Raw genomic sequence first — 15096 nt, 5'->3', positions numbered from 1 at the left:
TCTTCGGGATCTTCCTATACTTACGCCTTTTTTCTTCCTCCTCCTTCTTGGCGTCCTTTTTGTCCTCCTCCTTGAGGTCTAGGAACTCCTCTAGGGGGAGAAGGGAAAAGATTTCCACGAACTCACCTTTCCATATCTTTTCCTTCACTTCCCCTTTTAAATGACAGCCAAGGGGACCCGCGAAGGACACGTGCACGTTTTGCCGCGCGGCCTCCGAGATGTCCCCAAAACCTGCCTCCTGTTCAGACACCCCATCCGTCGATCCCACAAGCGGAAGCGCGGCATTCGCGTCCCCACTGGCAACCCCCCCCGATAACGAACCTCTACTAGTAACTACCTTACCGTGGTCCCCGTCTGCGGCCCATACTCTACCAAACTGCTGTGACTCCCTACCTTCCTCCCAGGAGTCCAAGAAAGATTTCAAACAGCCTATGAGTGTGCCTGGATGTAATGCAGAGCTCGACTCACCACTGTTGCCCCCGGCCGCCTCAGGCCCAGGGGATGCCGTCCTTCCACCGGCCCTGTCAGGCCCCGGAGCTTCCGCACATCGCCGACTCCTGCATTCCTGGTCTCTCCTCGGAACCGCTGGCGTGTGACTCCGCGACCTGTAAGGAGACGATAACCTGGGCAGTCTGTTCGATCGGTCCCCTGCCCGCCCGTGCTCCCTACGCTCCTCCCTTCTGTCCCAGTCCCGGCTCTTCCTAGCCGCCCTACGGTCCCTGCTGACAGACCTCAGCCTCCGATCCCGGCCACTCCCAACTGAAGAACCGGATACACTCAGCCGACTATGCCCCCTCCAATTCCTTGAAACGGACCTCCGCTGCCTGACTCTGCAACTGTGCCTGGAGTCGCTACGCCTGTCCTGTGACGGGCTCCTGTCCACACTCATCCGACCTCTGTCCGTGCACTTACTTCTGCTGTGCCTGGCGCTAGCGCTGCGCCGCTCTTCGCTCCTTCCCCTCCAAACGCTAGGCCTCTTAGTCATACCCCCCTGGGAGCTGCCTACCGGGCCCTCCCGCACTTCTCCGCCTCGCCTGCCTCCACCAGCTGTCATGGGCCCCGGCCCCTCCCCGCCCGGCTGACCGCTACTCGTCGACTCCTGTCCTCCGCTGGCCACCACTACCCGACGAACGGAAGCATCCCTGGCTGTTGCCGCTCTCTTCGAATTGTGGCTAAGCTCGCAGCGTCCCCTCTCTCCTCCCTCTGTCCTGCACCCTGACCTGGCTCTCGATAAGGCCGCCCTCTGACCACTGCTGACCCGATCCCCATGCTCCTGAGACGGGACCGCTAGTGAAGAGCCTGCAGCAACACCCTCTCCATGACTCCCCAAACCCCCCCTGGTGTTCGACTCACCGCTTCCCGACACTCCGGGCTCCCTGGCCACCTGGCCGCTTCCCGACCCACTCTTCTCGACAGCTGTCCTGGAAACCGGCTCCGTTCCCGCTTTCCTGCCAACCGCAGATCCGCGGGGCGCCATCTTCCCCCGCGCTCCTTTCGCCGTGGCCTTCCTCGCCTGGCTAGCCGTCCCAGTGACCGGCGCCGCCTGCTTTGACAAACCGCTGCCGGAACCAGTCGCCATATCCCCATCCTCTACCGACGGGCTCCTCCTCCGACGAGGTGCGGGTGCCACACCCGGGCTGAGACGCTGCGGCGGCCTTGTCCTCCGTGTAGGCCTCCGCTCCGGCTCCCGGGAAGTTGCAGCAGCGCCGAGCTGCTGATGTAGCCACTCCATGCCCCGATCCTTGACAGCCGCTCGGACTCCCTCCAGGATTGCTTCTAACGACGCCATACCTGCAGAAACGAGAAAGCAGAGGAAACCCACAGACCTGACAAAGAACAGGTGAGTGAATTTCTGTTAAAATGGCTCCTCTCTAAGATGGCCGCTATGTAACTTGCTCTTAGACCACCCCCACGCTGCATTACCCTAAGCCCACCCCCAATTCTTAACCCTGCCCACTCTCTGGCCCTGTCAAGGCCCACTCCCCCTCTGCGTTGTTCCGTGGGCTTCATTATATGGGGCCACGGCCTCTCATTCCCTCCTCCACACACTTCGAATTGAGTGGCTGTGTGTCGGGAATATTACTAGCAGTGCAGCTCCCAGTATCCTCAGCTTTATGGCCCTCCCAAGCAATCCTATGAGTTGTAGTCAGTCAGGAATAAGCAGGTGGTTGATAAAGAAATTGCACATTTTTGGTCAAAAGCATTTGAACTGGAGAACTAGCCAAATTGGCGATTTTTTAAATTGTTTTATTTCACCAATTTGACTAGAATTTGCAATTCGCTTTGGATAGAGAGTCTCTTGCTAATCATGGAGACACTGACAAAGCGGGGTTTTGTTTGTTTATGCTAGTTTCCTTAAATATCCCATGCTCGTGGCTTGCCACGTGTTTAGCACCTTCCGTGGCTGGAATTGTGGATCACCGTCCACTTTAATGGCTGTATCAGGGAATTAGGGATACGTGGAGCCTGTACGCAGCCAGTAAAGTCTCCCCGTCCTCTGTTTCAGGGGGGATTCAGCATCACGGACGAGATGTGCGTGAATTACATCCATTATTACCCACGGACAGAGCTGGAGGTCTGCAAGAGCCACGTAGATCCCGGATTCCTCAGCAAGTATTTCCACCTGATCAACAGGTAAGTGCACTGGGCAAGAGGCAGGGTTCAGGGTCCCCAACTGTGCAAAGGATTATACCCGCTTTCCTCAGAGTTAAAAAATTAAGTTGAATGGGGTTTGGAGACTAAGGAATAGTGATTTGGGGGTTAGGAGAATTAGGGGATAGTAGGATGAAGGTTTGGAAAATATAAATTAGAGGTTAGGATTATGAAAGCCAGAGTTTGGGGAATTAGGATTAGAGTGGGGGATTAGGGAAATTAAGGATTGAAGAATTAGGGTTTGGGCATAGGCAGTTTTGGAGCATTGGTGTTAAGGGAGTAAAGTTTAGGGGGTTTAGAGTTTGGAGAATTAGGGTTAAGGACATAGGGTTTGGAGCATTGTGACTGTGGGGGTGAAGGGAGGTTAGTGATAGACATTGGGTTGGGTTTAGGGGGGGGAATGGGAATTGCCTGAACTCCTTTTCCCCCTTCATATATTGACTGTGGAGTGGGTGCAAAGCATTATAATGTACACGTGGCGGGCATTGATCCCCACTGCCTGGTGTCTCTCTTTACCCGGTCCGTACACATTGCATGGGTTATGTGTAAAGTCAGTATAGGAGGAAGATATCCCACCGCTTGCACACAAACCATAAACAGGACATAAAGACACGGCTACATACACAACAAGCTCTAATTCCGGTCATCATTCTCCACAGATACATGGAAATGATAAATAATCATTTGACATCCCCAGTCGACAATCAGTCACCAGCTATCCGCCTTCTTATGTAATATATACATATCACTTCTTCTTGCTGATGGGAACAAATGATATGCGTAGTATGTAGCATTCAGATGCTGCAGGATTCCTCTATTATTAATTAACTGATATTCTTCTTGCAGTATCTGAATTCTCTGTAATGCGGGGCAGCTAATCACATTCTGTCTTGTAAACAATGATTTTATTCCACCTTAGCTGTGACTGATATATGGTATCTCTGTTATAACCAACACCTGGTCTCCTTGCAGGTTTAACAGTGACGATGTGTGTACCTGCCCCCAGGTATCTGTGACAGAGCAGTACAGAGAGGTCCCGTGGAACCCGTTCAGTGTCGAGGTCCTGAATTCTCTGTATGGCTTCGCTCCTATTTCCGAGCATTGCAATAAATCATCGGCCATGCGTTTCCCGGTGAGAATCACAAGGAAAACAGTCAGACAGATTGTTTAAACTCCTGGGGTGCTCTCCTCCATGCAGTAAAATGATTGAAGTATGGGCAGTAGTTATCCAAAGGAGGGCATATAGCGCTAACAGGTGTACTCAGCACTTTACAGGTTACATTACAGTAGAGGGAGGTACAGTAAGTGCAGTAGGTATACAGTGTATGTATATTCTATTTATATAGCGCTAACAGGTGTACTCAGCACTTTACAGGTTACATTGCAGTAGAGGGAGGTACAGTAAGTGCAGTAGGTATACAGTGTATGTATATTTTATTTATATAGCACTTTATAGGTTACATTACAGTAGAGGGAGGTACAGTAAGTGCAGTAGGTATACAGTGTATGTATATTTTATTTATAGAGCTCTAACAGGTGTACTCAGCACTTTACAGGTTACATTACAGTAGAGGGAGGTACAGTTAGTGCAGTAGGTATACAGTGTATGTATATTTTATTTATATAGCGCTAACAGGTGTACTCAGCACTTTACAGGTTACATTACAGTAGAGGGAGGTACAGTTAGTGCAGTAGGTATACAGTGTATGTATATTATATTTATATAGCGCTAACAGGTCTACTCAGCACTTTACAGGTTACATTACAGTAGAGGGAGGTACAGTAAGTGCAGTAGGTATACAGTGTATGTATATTTTATTTATATAGCGCTAACAGGTGTACTCAGCACTTTACAGGTTACATTACAGTAGAGGGAGGTACAGTTAGTGCAGTAGGTATACAGTGTATGTATATTATATTTATATAGCGCTAACAGGTCTACTCAGCACTTTACAGGTTACATTACAGTAGAGGGAGGTACAGTAAGTGCAGTAGGTATACAGTGTATGTATATTATATTTATATAGCGCTAACAGGTGTACTCAGCACATTACAGGTTACATTACAGTAGAGGGAGGTACAGTAAGTGCAGTAGGTATACAGTATATGTATATTTTATTTATATAGCACTAACAGGTGTACTCAGCACTTTACAGGTTACATTACAGTAGAGGGAGGTACAGTAAGTGCAGTAGGTATACAGTGTATGTATATTTTATTTATATAGCGCTAACAGGTGTACTCAGCACTTTACAGGTTACATTACAGTAGAGGGAGGTACAGTAAGTGCAGTAGGTATACAGTGTATGTATATTTTATTTATATAGCGCTGACAGGTGTACTCAGCACTTTACAGGTTACATTACAGTAGAGAGAGGTACAGTGAGTGCAGTAGGTATACAGTGTATGTATATTGTATTTATATAGCGCTAACAGGTGTACTCAGCACTTTACAGGTTACATTACAGTAGAGGGAGGTACAGTAAGTGCAGTAGGTATACAGTGTATGTATATTATATTTATATAGAGCTAACAGGTGTACTCAGCGCTTTACAGGTTACATTACAGTAGAGGGATGTACAGTAAGTGCAGTAGGTATACAGTGTATGTATATTGTATTTATATAGCGCTAACAGGTGTACTCAGCACTTTACAGGTTACATTACAGTAGAGGGAGGTACAGTAAGTGCAGTAGGTATACAGTGTATGTATATTATATTTATATAGCGCTAACAGGTGTACTCAGCACATTACAGGTTACATTACAGTAGAGGGAGGTACAGTAAGTGCAGTAGGTATACAGTGTATGTATATTTTATTTATATAGCACTTTATAGGTTACATTACAGTAGAGGGAGGTACAGTAAGTGCAGTAGGTATACAGTGTATGTATATTTTATTTATATAGCTCTAACAGGTGTACTCAGCACTTTACAGGTTACATTACAGTAGAGGGAGGTACAGTTAGTGCAGTAGGTATACAGTGTATGTATATTTTATTTATATAGCGCTAACAGGTGTACTCAGCACTTTACAGGTTACATTACAGTAGAGGGAGGTACAGTTAGTGCAGTAGGTATACAGTGTATGTATATTATATTTATATAGCGCTAACAGGTCTACTCCGCACTTTACAGGTTACATTACAGTAGAGGGAGGTACAGTAAGTGCAGTAGGTATACAGTGTATGTATATTATATTTATATAGCGCTAACAGGTGTACTCAGCACATTACAGGTTACATTACAGTAGAGGGAGGTACAGTAAGTGCAGTAGGTATACAGTGTATGTATATTTTATTTATATAGCGCTAACAGGTGTACTCAGCACTTTACAGGTTACATTACAGTAGAGGGAGGTACAGTAAGTGCAGTAGGTATACAGTGTATGTATATTTTATTTATATAGCGCTAACAGGTGTACTCAGCACTTTACAGGTTACATTACAGTAGAGGGAGGTACAGTTAGTGCAGTAGGTATACAGTGTATGTATATTATATTTATATAGCGCTAACAGGTCTACTCAGCACTTTACAGGTTACATTACAGTAGAGGGAGGTACTGTAAGTGCAGTAGGTATACAGTGTATGTATATTATATTTATATAGCGCTAACAGGTGTACTCAGCACATTACAGGTTACATTACAGTAGAGGGAGGTACAGTAAGTGCAGTAGGTATACAGTGTATGTATATTTTATTTATATAGCGCTGACAGGTGTACTCAGCACTTTACAGGTTACATTACAGTAGAGAGAGGTACAGTAAGTGCAGTAGGTATACAGTATATGTATATTTTATTTATATAGCGCTAACAGGTGTACTCAGCACTTTACAGGTTACATTACAGTAGAGGGAGGTACAGTAAGTGCAGTAGGTATACAGTGTATGTATATTATATTTATATAGAGCTAACAGGTGTACTCAGCGCTTTACAGGTTACATTACAGTAGAGGGATGTACAGTAAGTGCAGTAGGTATACAGTGTATGTATATTGTATTTATATAGCGCTAACAGGTGTACTCAGCACTTTACAGGTTACATTACAGTAGGGGGAGGTACAGTAAGTGCAGTAGGTATACAGTGTATGTATATTTTAATTATATAGCGCTAACAGGTGTACTCAGCACTTTACAGGTTACATTACAGTAGAGGGAGGTACAGTAAGTGCAGTAGGTATACAGTGTATGTATATTATATTTATATAGAGCTAACAGGTGTACTCAGCACTTTACAGGTTACATTACAGTAGAGGGAGGTACAGTAAGTGCAGTAGGTATACAGTGTATGTATATTTTATTTATATAATGCTAACAGGTGTACTCAGCGCTTTACAGGTTAAATTACAGTAGAGGCAATAAGTGCAGTAGGTATACAGTGTATGTATATGTAATGCAGGTAGTGCACAGCTGTGCACAGTATTAGAGATAACATAGGAATACCCATTATACCGAAGCCGATTTGACTCCCTTTTGATATAATACTAAAAGAGTATATTGTGCCCATAATCAATAGAATATAAACCCATTATTTTCTGTGCTATGCAATGCTGGAGCACATTCTGCTTCCATTTTCTTTGTATCTAATTTTGTTTTCACTCAGTCGGTTGCAATGTTTTCCCGTCAGGGAAGGAACAAGTAATATTTTGGGGATAAACACTATTAATGCTCACTCTACCCACGCCGTACGAGAGTATAAACACAGGATCCCACTCGCGTTAGAGAGGGGGGCGGAATTTTAAGATTTCAGGTTTTTTGTGAGTTTTTTTTTTTTCAGAATTAAAAAAAGGTGTTTTATATCCCTTTCTCTTGGTACTCGGTAGGAAGATGTTTGAATGAAATGTAACTGCACTTTAAATTTTATGTTGAGTAAAATGAAAGATGGACTTTTTGCGGTCATTGAATGACTGGAAAAGGATTTTGGTGAGCATGCGCCAGATTGTCAGATTGCCCTTGCCATCTATTTATTAACAAAGAGACCTTTAACCCCTAGGATCAATTAAGTGGCATTTCTTATTCTAGAATGGGATATTTAACCCTTTTACTTTCAATAACGTGTAAACACGAGTGGCGGAGAAATATGTTCATAACCCAAGTATGTCCCTTTTTAACCATTTTAATATTTTGAAAAATTGTGTCCTTTCTATAAAATGCCGTATTATGGTATTAAACTTCGTCATTCCAGCTTTTCGCAATTGTATGTTAAACAAAGATTAAGAAAAATATTGTAGTATTATGATTAAATTATGTTTTCGTATATACTGATGTAAAAAAAAAAAAATTTATACATGCCGGTTGGTAGGTTTTCTCAAATATATCGGTAGTGAAGGGGTTAATGAAAATGTTGTGCTGATGACATTATTTTTCCCAGTGATCTAACATAGAATATAGGCAAATGGTTATTTCAAAATTGCAGAATTCAGACCAGAATAGGCAAGTTGACGGTTTGTCACATGTTGCTTGAAACATTTATTTTACATTTGCCGTTGGCTGTAGGAGTGCGCTTTACGGCACAAGGCTGCATCGGCGCTTCTATTAGAAGCATTTTAATATTTTTTTTTTTTTACCAACTCAACCGAAAGGGCCACACAATAAATTTCCCACAATTCCTCTTAGAATCCCTCGCTGTTTTTTCACTAAACTCCAAACTGTAGCAAGTTGAAATCGAAAAATCAAGGTCATTTAGAGACACTATAATATATCCACATCTAGCTTAGCCCTGTTTTGCCATGAAGATTTCAAATCACTATTAATGGAGTCTAGGGAATAACCCTGATAGCAGTGAATGTTGGGAGGAGGATAGAGCCAAATCCACATGTTGTCCTCTTCATGATGGGAAGGACATGAAAGACTTGGCCCTGAAGTATGCAGAATTCAGATGCTGCAGTAGTGAAATCTGTTGATTAATCTATCAGAAAAGTTTATATCTCCAACGAGCTGATTTAATGACATGTATACTTGCTTTTATTTGGTTTTTTTTTAGGGAGAATGGGAGATGCAACCTGTGCCTCAGGTCACGAAAAAGTTGCGTTCAGCGGAGCCCAGCTGTGAATCCCAGAAACACTCCGGGTCCACAGGACCAGAGCTGGTTAACATCAAGAACCAGGACTAATCATAAGAGCCCCCCTCACTCCCCACATTGGGGGATTTCTAAAATTTACACATTTCGGTTATTTTGCCTTAAAATGAACACTCCAAGCATGCTGTAGTGGTTATGGTGCCAGCATCAGTTCCCTTCCGTTCCCACTCTAAGTAGTCAAACCTCACCCAAAGTCAGCTGCTCCCCCTCCAATTCAGAAAGAGAGACAGAATCTCCACGTTAGCTCATCTTCCCGATCAGCTTTAAATTTGAAACTCACTTTGGATTCACTCTTAGTGAATAGCTCTGAAAATGTTTACTTTAGAAGTTCTTACCTCCTGCTCTGTTAATTGAACTTTACTCACATACAAGAGGCTGCAGCATCCTCTAATGGGCAATTAACAGAGCAGGAGGTGAGACATTCTAAATTATACACATTGTGGAGTAAGGGAAGCTAAGAAAAATTAGAATATTTTTTAGGAAGCGTTTAAGAAAGCTGTGTACGTCCCAGCCAGGGGAGGTGTGACTAGCGCTGTTTAATCATAGTTTTAACTCCTAATTGAGCAGTGAGGCTGCAAGGGCGTGATTTATACACCATAACAGCTTAATTAAGCTGAAGTTGATTTGGTGACTATAGTGTCCCTTTAATGTGAGAGTGTCTGGAGTTGTTGCTTCACATGCAGCGATCAGTGAGCACCAATTAATTGAAAAAACAAAAACTAGCAATCTATTCTCCTTCTTACCATTCAAGCACACGAAGGATTAAATATACCCTCCCGTATGTATATGTGGATCTACAAAGCGGAAACCACTAATAATCTGATTTTCTGCATCAGTGAATCTCTACCAATAAATAAAATATTAAGTGTTTTCTTTTTTTAATCCCCTGCTTTCTACACTGTGCATTTATGAGCCACACCGAGCTGCTGTTACCTGTGGACATATGGGACGGATACATAGACCACCTTGTCAAATCTTTAAAATTCAGAGATAAATTTATAGTCCTGGTTATAAACTGCTAACTCCTCTGCTTCTGCAGATTATTATTGCTGAGCATGCGGCAAGTAACGGCTTTGATCTTTACAAGACACTAGCCCAGGGGTAAGCAACTTTCGCCACTCCTGTTATTGTGAACTACATATCCCCTGATGCTTTGCCAGAATTATCACTCTGAGAGCATTATTGGATATGTAGTTCACAACATCTGACGAAGGTTGCCAGTGATATTCACAAAGGTATAGGCATGTCATATGTGACAGATTAGTTTATTCATTAAACACTGAATTTGACATATTAATGCCGATGAAATTATATGATGCTGAAGCATCATCAAATCGTAGGATTCATTATGACAAAATGTTTACCACTATCCGATTGGAGAAAAGGGCCCTTTACACCTATAAATTAAGCATCACACTCCTGAAGAAGTTTTATGGACACTTTAACATAGGCTTCCCCAAACTCTGGCCCTCCAGATGTTGCTGAACTACAATTCCCATGATTCTCAACCTATTTCATTCATAGACTCATGGGAGTTGTAGTTTTAGCAAGATCTGAAGGGCCGGAGGTTGGGGAAGCCTGCTTTAACGGAACCATTGAAAATGTAGCAAATTCAACACTTTGAAAAGCACTTAGCACTTTTTCTTACTGGTAACCAGTACTCCATAGTTTCTGTGCATGCGCACAATGAACACCACAAACACTTCTCCTGACCGGGTAATATCCACATCCAGCCTTAACTTAATGATACCGTGTTAATCAATTACACCAATTTAAGGACAAATCAGTACCGTAACTAAAATATAACTAGCAAAATGAATAATAGAACAAATACACACAAGCACTATACCTGAAATGTGCATTCAGAGATACCTTAAACAATTACACAAACTGCAATGTCCATCGAACATATTGGGTTAAGGACACATCTGTCTTCTACTGAAATCCTCAATACATGGGTTTTCTGTAACCTTCAACCTGTCTTTAACTGAGAAACCTCTCGAGAAGCGACAATTTTTGCTTTTAACCTCGTGATTTCGGGCACAACACTGAAAAACTTAGTAACATGATAACGTTTTCTGCCTTTGGCGCCTTTGCGATCAGAAAAATGATATTAAGATCTGGATTGCGATTACTTTTATACTCGTTGCATGTTACAGGCTGAAATTCAGAAAAGATTATGATCCGTAAATAATGTCAGATTGTAACGTCGACCTATGTTTGGCTACATCGTGGTAAGCAAATCTACTCGAAGCGGTAGGTTCCCGCCTGGAAAACAGTGCTCCTCAAGGCACACCCAACAGTCCAGGATTTAGGGATTACCCAGGTGTGTCTAAAGTGTTTAGCAAACTGGAAAGAAACATCTTGAAGTCTTTGTTTCTATTTATTTTTTTTTTTTAAACACACCCGGGTTATCTCTAAATCCTGGACTTTTCGGTGGACCTTGCGGAGAGAGTTGAGGAGCACTGTAGTAAAGTGTCAACTTTACTGTGTTTCATTCCTCTCATTGCTAAACCGTACATTTTATTCAAAGGCTTGCACAGGGCTTTCCATGAATCATGGTAAACAACAGATAGAGCCGTAAGGAATTCATGATCAATTGTTCTAGAAGCAGCTTCTACGAAACACTTACCATTTTGTAGACCTGAGGCGACCAATATATTTTCATACTTGTGTCTGTGTTTGCTGATAATATATGGAAATAAATACTCAGACAGCTGGTAAAGAGATGCAAAGCGAGTGCGTCCTGGGATTTGGTTCAAGGCAAAGGAATCTTTGAAAGGTTAAACTGCTCAATTTTGATATTTGGGCGTTGCAGATTATATTGGTATTTTGGTTTTCATGCAGTCATCTGAAAAAGTTTACATTTATTATATTTTTTTCCCCGCTGTGGGCTCACATTGACATGTTGTGAAAGAAGCATTGTCTTGCATTTTGAAGATTGTTTATGGAGAATAAAAATGTTGATCCTTTTTTTGTCTGACTAGTTGTAATGTAATGACAGGGCTGTTAAACAATGAATGCAACCAGTAGTCCGTTATCTCTCTGTGCAATGAGTGTTCATGACGTCACTAGACATGCCCAATGTGTTTCATTCCGAATACGATTCATAACTAATTATTATTATTATTATTGCCATTTATATAGCGCCAACAGATTCCGTAGCGCTTTACAATATTTTGAGAGGGGGGGGATGTAACAATAAATAAGACAATTACAAGAAAACTTACAGGAATAATAGGTTGAAGAGGACCCTGCTCAAATGAGCTTACAGACTATAGGAGGTGGGGTATTAGAAACATTAGGATAGGAAATATCAAGTAGGAGTGAAGCAGAGCTGGAGGAGAGAGCAAAGCACTATCCCATAGGAGAGCAAGAGACAGGTATGTAAGGGAGAGATTACTCTGGGAGGCCATACGCTTTCCTGAAGAGATGGGTTTTAAGGCCCTTCTTAAATGATTGAAGACTAGGGGAGAGTCTGATGGCAGTAGGCAAGTTATTCCATAGGAGAGGAGCCGCCCGTGAGAGGTCCTGCAAGCGCGAGTTGGCCGTACGGGTGCGAGCAGCGGTCAGGAGGTGGTCGCGGGCAGAGCGGAGGGTACGAGGAGGGGCATACCTCTGGATCAGTGAAGAGATATAAGAGGGGCTGGAATTGTTCAGTGCTTTAAATGTATGGGTTAGCACTTTGAATTGACTCCTATAGGATACAGGGAGCCAATGTAAGGACTGGCAGAGGGGCGAGGTGTGAGAGGACCGACTGGATAGGAAAATCAGTCTAGCTGCAGCATTCATTACAGACTGTAGCGGGGCAGTACGGCTTTTGGGGAGACCAATCAGGAGAGGGTTACAGTAATCCATGCGGGAAATTACTAGAGCATGGACAAGCTCCTTGGTAGCATCTTGCGTAAGAAAGGGGCGGATGCGGGCTATGTTTTTGAGTTGGAACCTACAGGACTTGGCAACAAACTGGATGTGAGACTCAAAGGTGAGACCAGAGTCAAGTATGACGCCAAGACAGCGCGCTTGTAGGGATGGACTTATGTGGATATCACTGACTTGAAGGGAGAGTGAGAGAGGAGGATTAGTATTAGGAGGAGGAAAGACAAGGAGTTCAGTTTTAGAGAGGTTAAGTTTGAGAAAGCGTGACGACATCCAGTCAGAGATGAAGAGAGGCAAGCAGTGACACGTTGCAGGACGGCCGGGGAGAGGTCCGGTGAGGAGAGGTATATCTGAGTGTCATCAGCGTACAGGTGGTAGTTGAATCCAAAAGAGGCAATAAGTTTTCCAAGAGAGGCAGTATAAAGAGAAAATAGAAGGGGACCAAGGACAGAGCCTTGGGGAACTCCAACTGAGACAGGGCGAGGGGAGGAGGTATCCTTGGAAAAGGAGACACTAAATGAGCGTTGGGAGAGATAGGAGGAAACCAAGAGAGGACAGAGTCACAGACACCGAGTGGTTGAAGAGTTTGAAGGAGGAGAGCATGATCAACTGTGTCAAAGGCAGCAGAGAGGTCAAGGAGAATTAATATGGAGTAGTGACCTTTGGATTTAGCGGAGATTAGGTCATTAGTCACTTTGATAAGAGCGGTCTCAGTAGAGTGGAGAGGGCGGAAGCCAGACTGAAGAGGGTCAAGGAGAGAGTTGGAATTAAGGAAGTGAGACACACGGGTAAAGACAAGTCTTTCCAAAAGCTTTGATGAGTAAGGGAGTAATGAGTAATTAAAGCAAAGCATTTCAGATCCATTCAAGGATAGCAAATTGGGGAGTTATCTACTGAACAACTGCAAAAGAAAAGCGCCTTTCTTAATTTTGATCTTTCAGCTGTTTGGTGAATAGGTCCATCACTTGGTATCCTTAAATATAGTATTCCCACGTAAGGACAGCAAATCAGGGACTTATCTACTAAACAGTTGAAAGATCAAATCTAGGAGGCTGTTTTTAATTTATTTTATTTAATATTTTCATTAATGATAATGATAAAACCATGGGGGTTTGTGGTTTACATATAAATAAGGCAATGTGCGATAGCTGTATTAATAAAATATATTTACCATAGCATTGAATGTTAGAGTGCAAGCTCTTTAAAACAGATATTTTCTGTATGTTTCTATGGATACAAGGAGGATTAATGACTGTCATTAAACACAAGTATTTATTTTGTTTTATATCAACACTAAACGATAGCAGAATGTATTTTCTATTTATTAAAGATAAATGCTCATAATAAACAATAAGAATCCTTGCTGGGAATCGCCCTTTTTTTTCTCGAATGCAGAGTATGTTGGGGGGGTTGGGACCCCGGGGTGACTTTTAGTGTATTGTTGGGAACGCTGTACCTATAGGACCCCCTCCCTCAGAACGTACAATGAGGCAGCTTGAAGAGATCAGCCGAACGTAACACTTGCTCAATACGATAATCACATAGCATTCACGTTCCTGCAACTTGCTGCAGCCCCCGCAGTGTCGGAACAATACGGAAAACCTGCACATTGTGTTTGTTTAGAAGGCTTGGGGGGGCGGCTGTGGGTTACTCTCTCCCCCTCCCCCTCCCCCCCAGTACATTGTGCTTTTCCATATAATTATACTAAACGAGTTGTTCAATAAACACCACATCTTTTTGAGTTATATCCAAATGACAAAATTCAGGTCAAAATAGCCAAAAGATGAATATGGTCAAGCAGGAGAATGTTTCCAAATCCGCTGTTGCAGTCTCGGTTTTCCAATTGCAACCAAATTTGCTAAAATTCAGCGTTTAGAGAATAACCCTTGTTTTGTTTTAGTTAAAGTTCTGCTAGAGGAAGTAAAGTGCTATTTTTCATTCTCTGGGTAACTTCTACGTTATCTCCTCCGTTAAAGCAGACGTGGCATGTAAACAAGGACTACAGCACAAGAAACTATGTTTTATCAGGTTTTATTTTCATGACAAATTGCTACATATATTAAACGTTCTCATCTTCCTTTTTGACTGGCCATTTTGATTACTTATTTGTTCTAACCGTTACAGGGACGTGGAAATATTTAGCAATAAAATATGTACCACTAGGGAAAAAATTTGTGACACTGATGGTCAGTTGGAAAAATAACACATCCCACCCCACCCCCCAAAAAAATAAAAAAACAAAACATTTGCCTGAAACAGTGATGGGCAGCCTTGGCACCCCATTGATCTACATTTACTGTAATATTCAGCTACCCGTTAGGTTGGTCACAGGCATAGAGGAACAAACTAGAGGGCAATAAATATTGACACTTTTCCAGGGATCGACCAGTCCGGTCTCTTGCGTCTTGCATTTTGGGAAATTAACCTAGAAATGTGTCATTTGTATTTCAGACCATATAAAACAGGTTTAGTGTCACTAGGCTTTGA

At 42.8% G+C, this 15096-nt stretch overlaps 1 protein-coding gene across 1 annotated transcript in view; it reads left to right on the top strand.

Moving 5' to 3' along the window:
- The window catches only part of DBH (dopamine beta-hydroxylase), a 39424-nt gene extending 30378 nt beyond the window's left edge, over window positions 1-9046 (top strand). The window contains exons 10-12 of the mRNA XM_063431684.1: window positions 2507-2634; window positions 3625-3784; window positions 8635-9046. Coding sequence (XP_063287754.1) covers window positions 2507-2634; window positions 3625-3784; window positions 8635-8763 — 417 coding nt within the window. The 3' untranslated portion in view covers window positions 8764-9046. The remainder of the gene's footprint in view (window positions 1-2506; window positions 2635-3624; window positions 3785-8634) is intronic.
- The last annotated feature ends 6050 nt before the right edge of the window (window positions 9047-15096 follow it).

The sequence above is a fragment of the Pelobates fuscus genome, chromosome 9 (genome assembly GCF_036172605.1).
Source record: "Pelobates fuscus isolate aPelFus1 chromosome 9, aPelFus1.pri, whole genome shotgun sequence".
NCBI lineage: Eukaryota > Metazoa > Chordata > Amphibia > Anura > Pelobatidae > Pelobates > Pelobates fuscus.
Note: the sequence above shows the minus strand (reverse complement) of the source record. Positions and strands in the feature narration are given on the sequence as shown.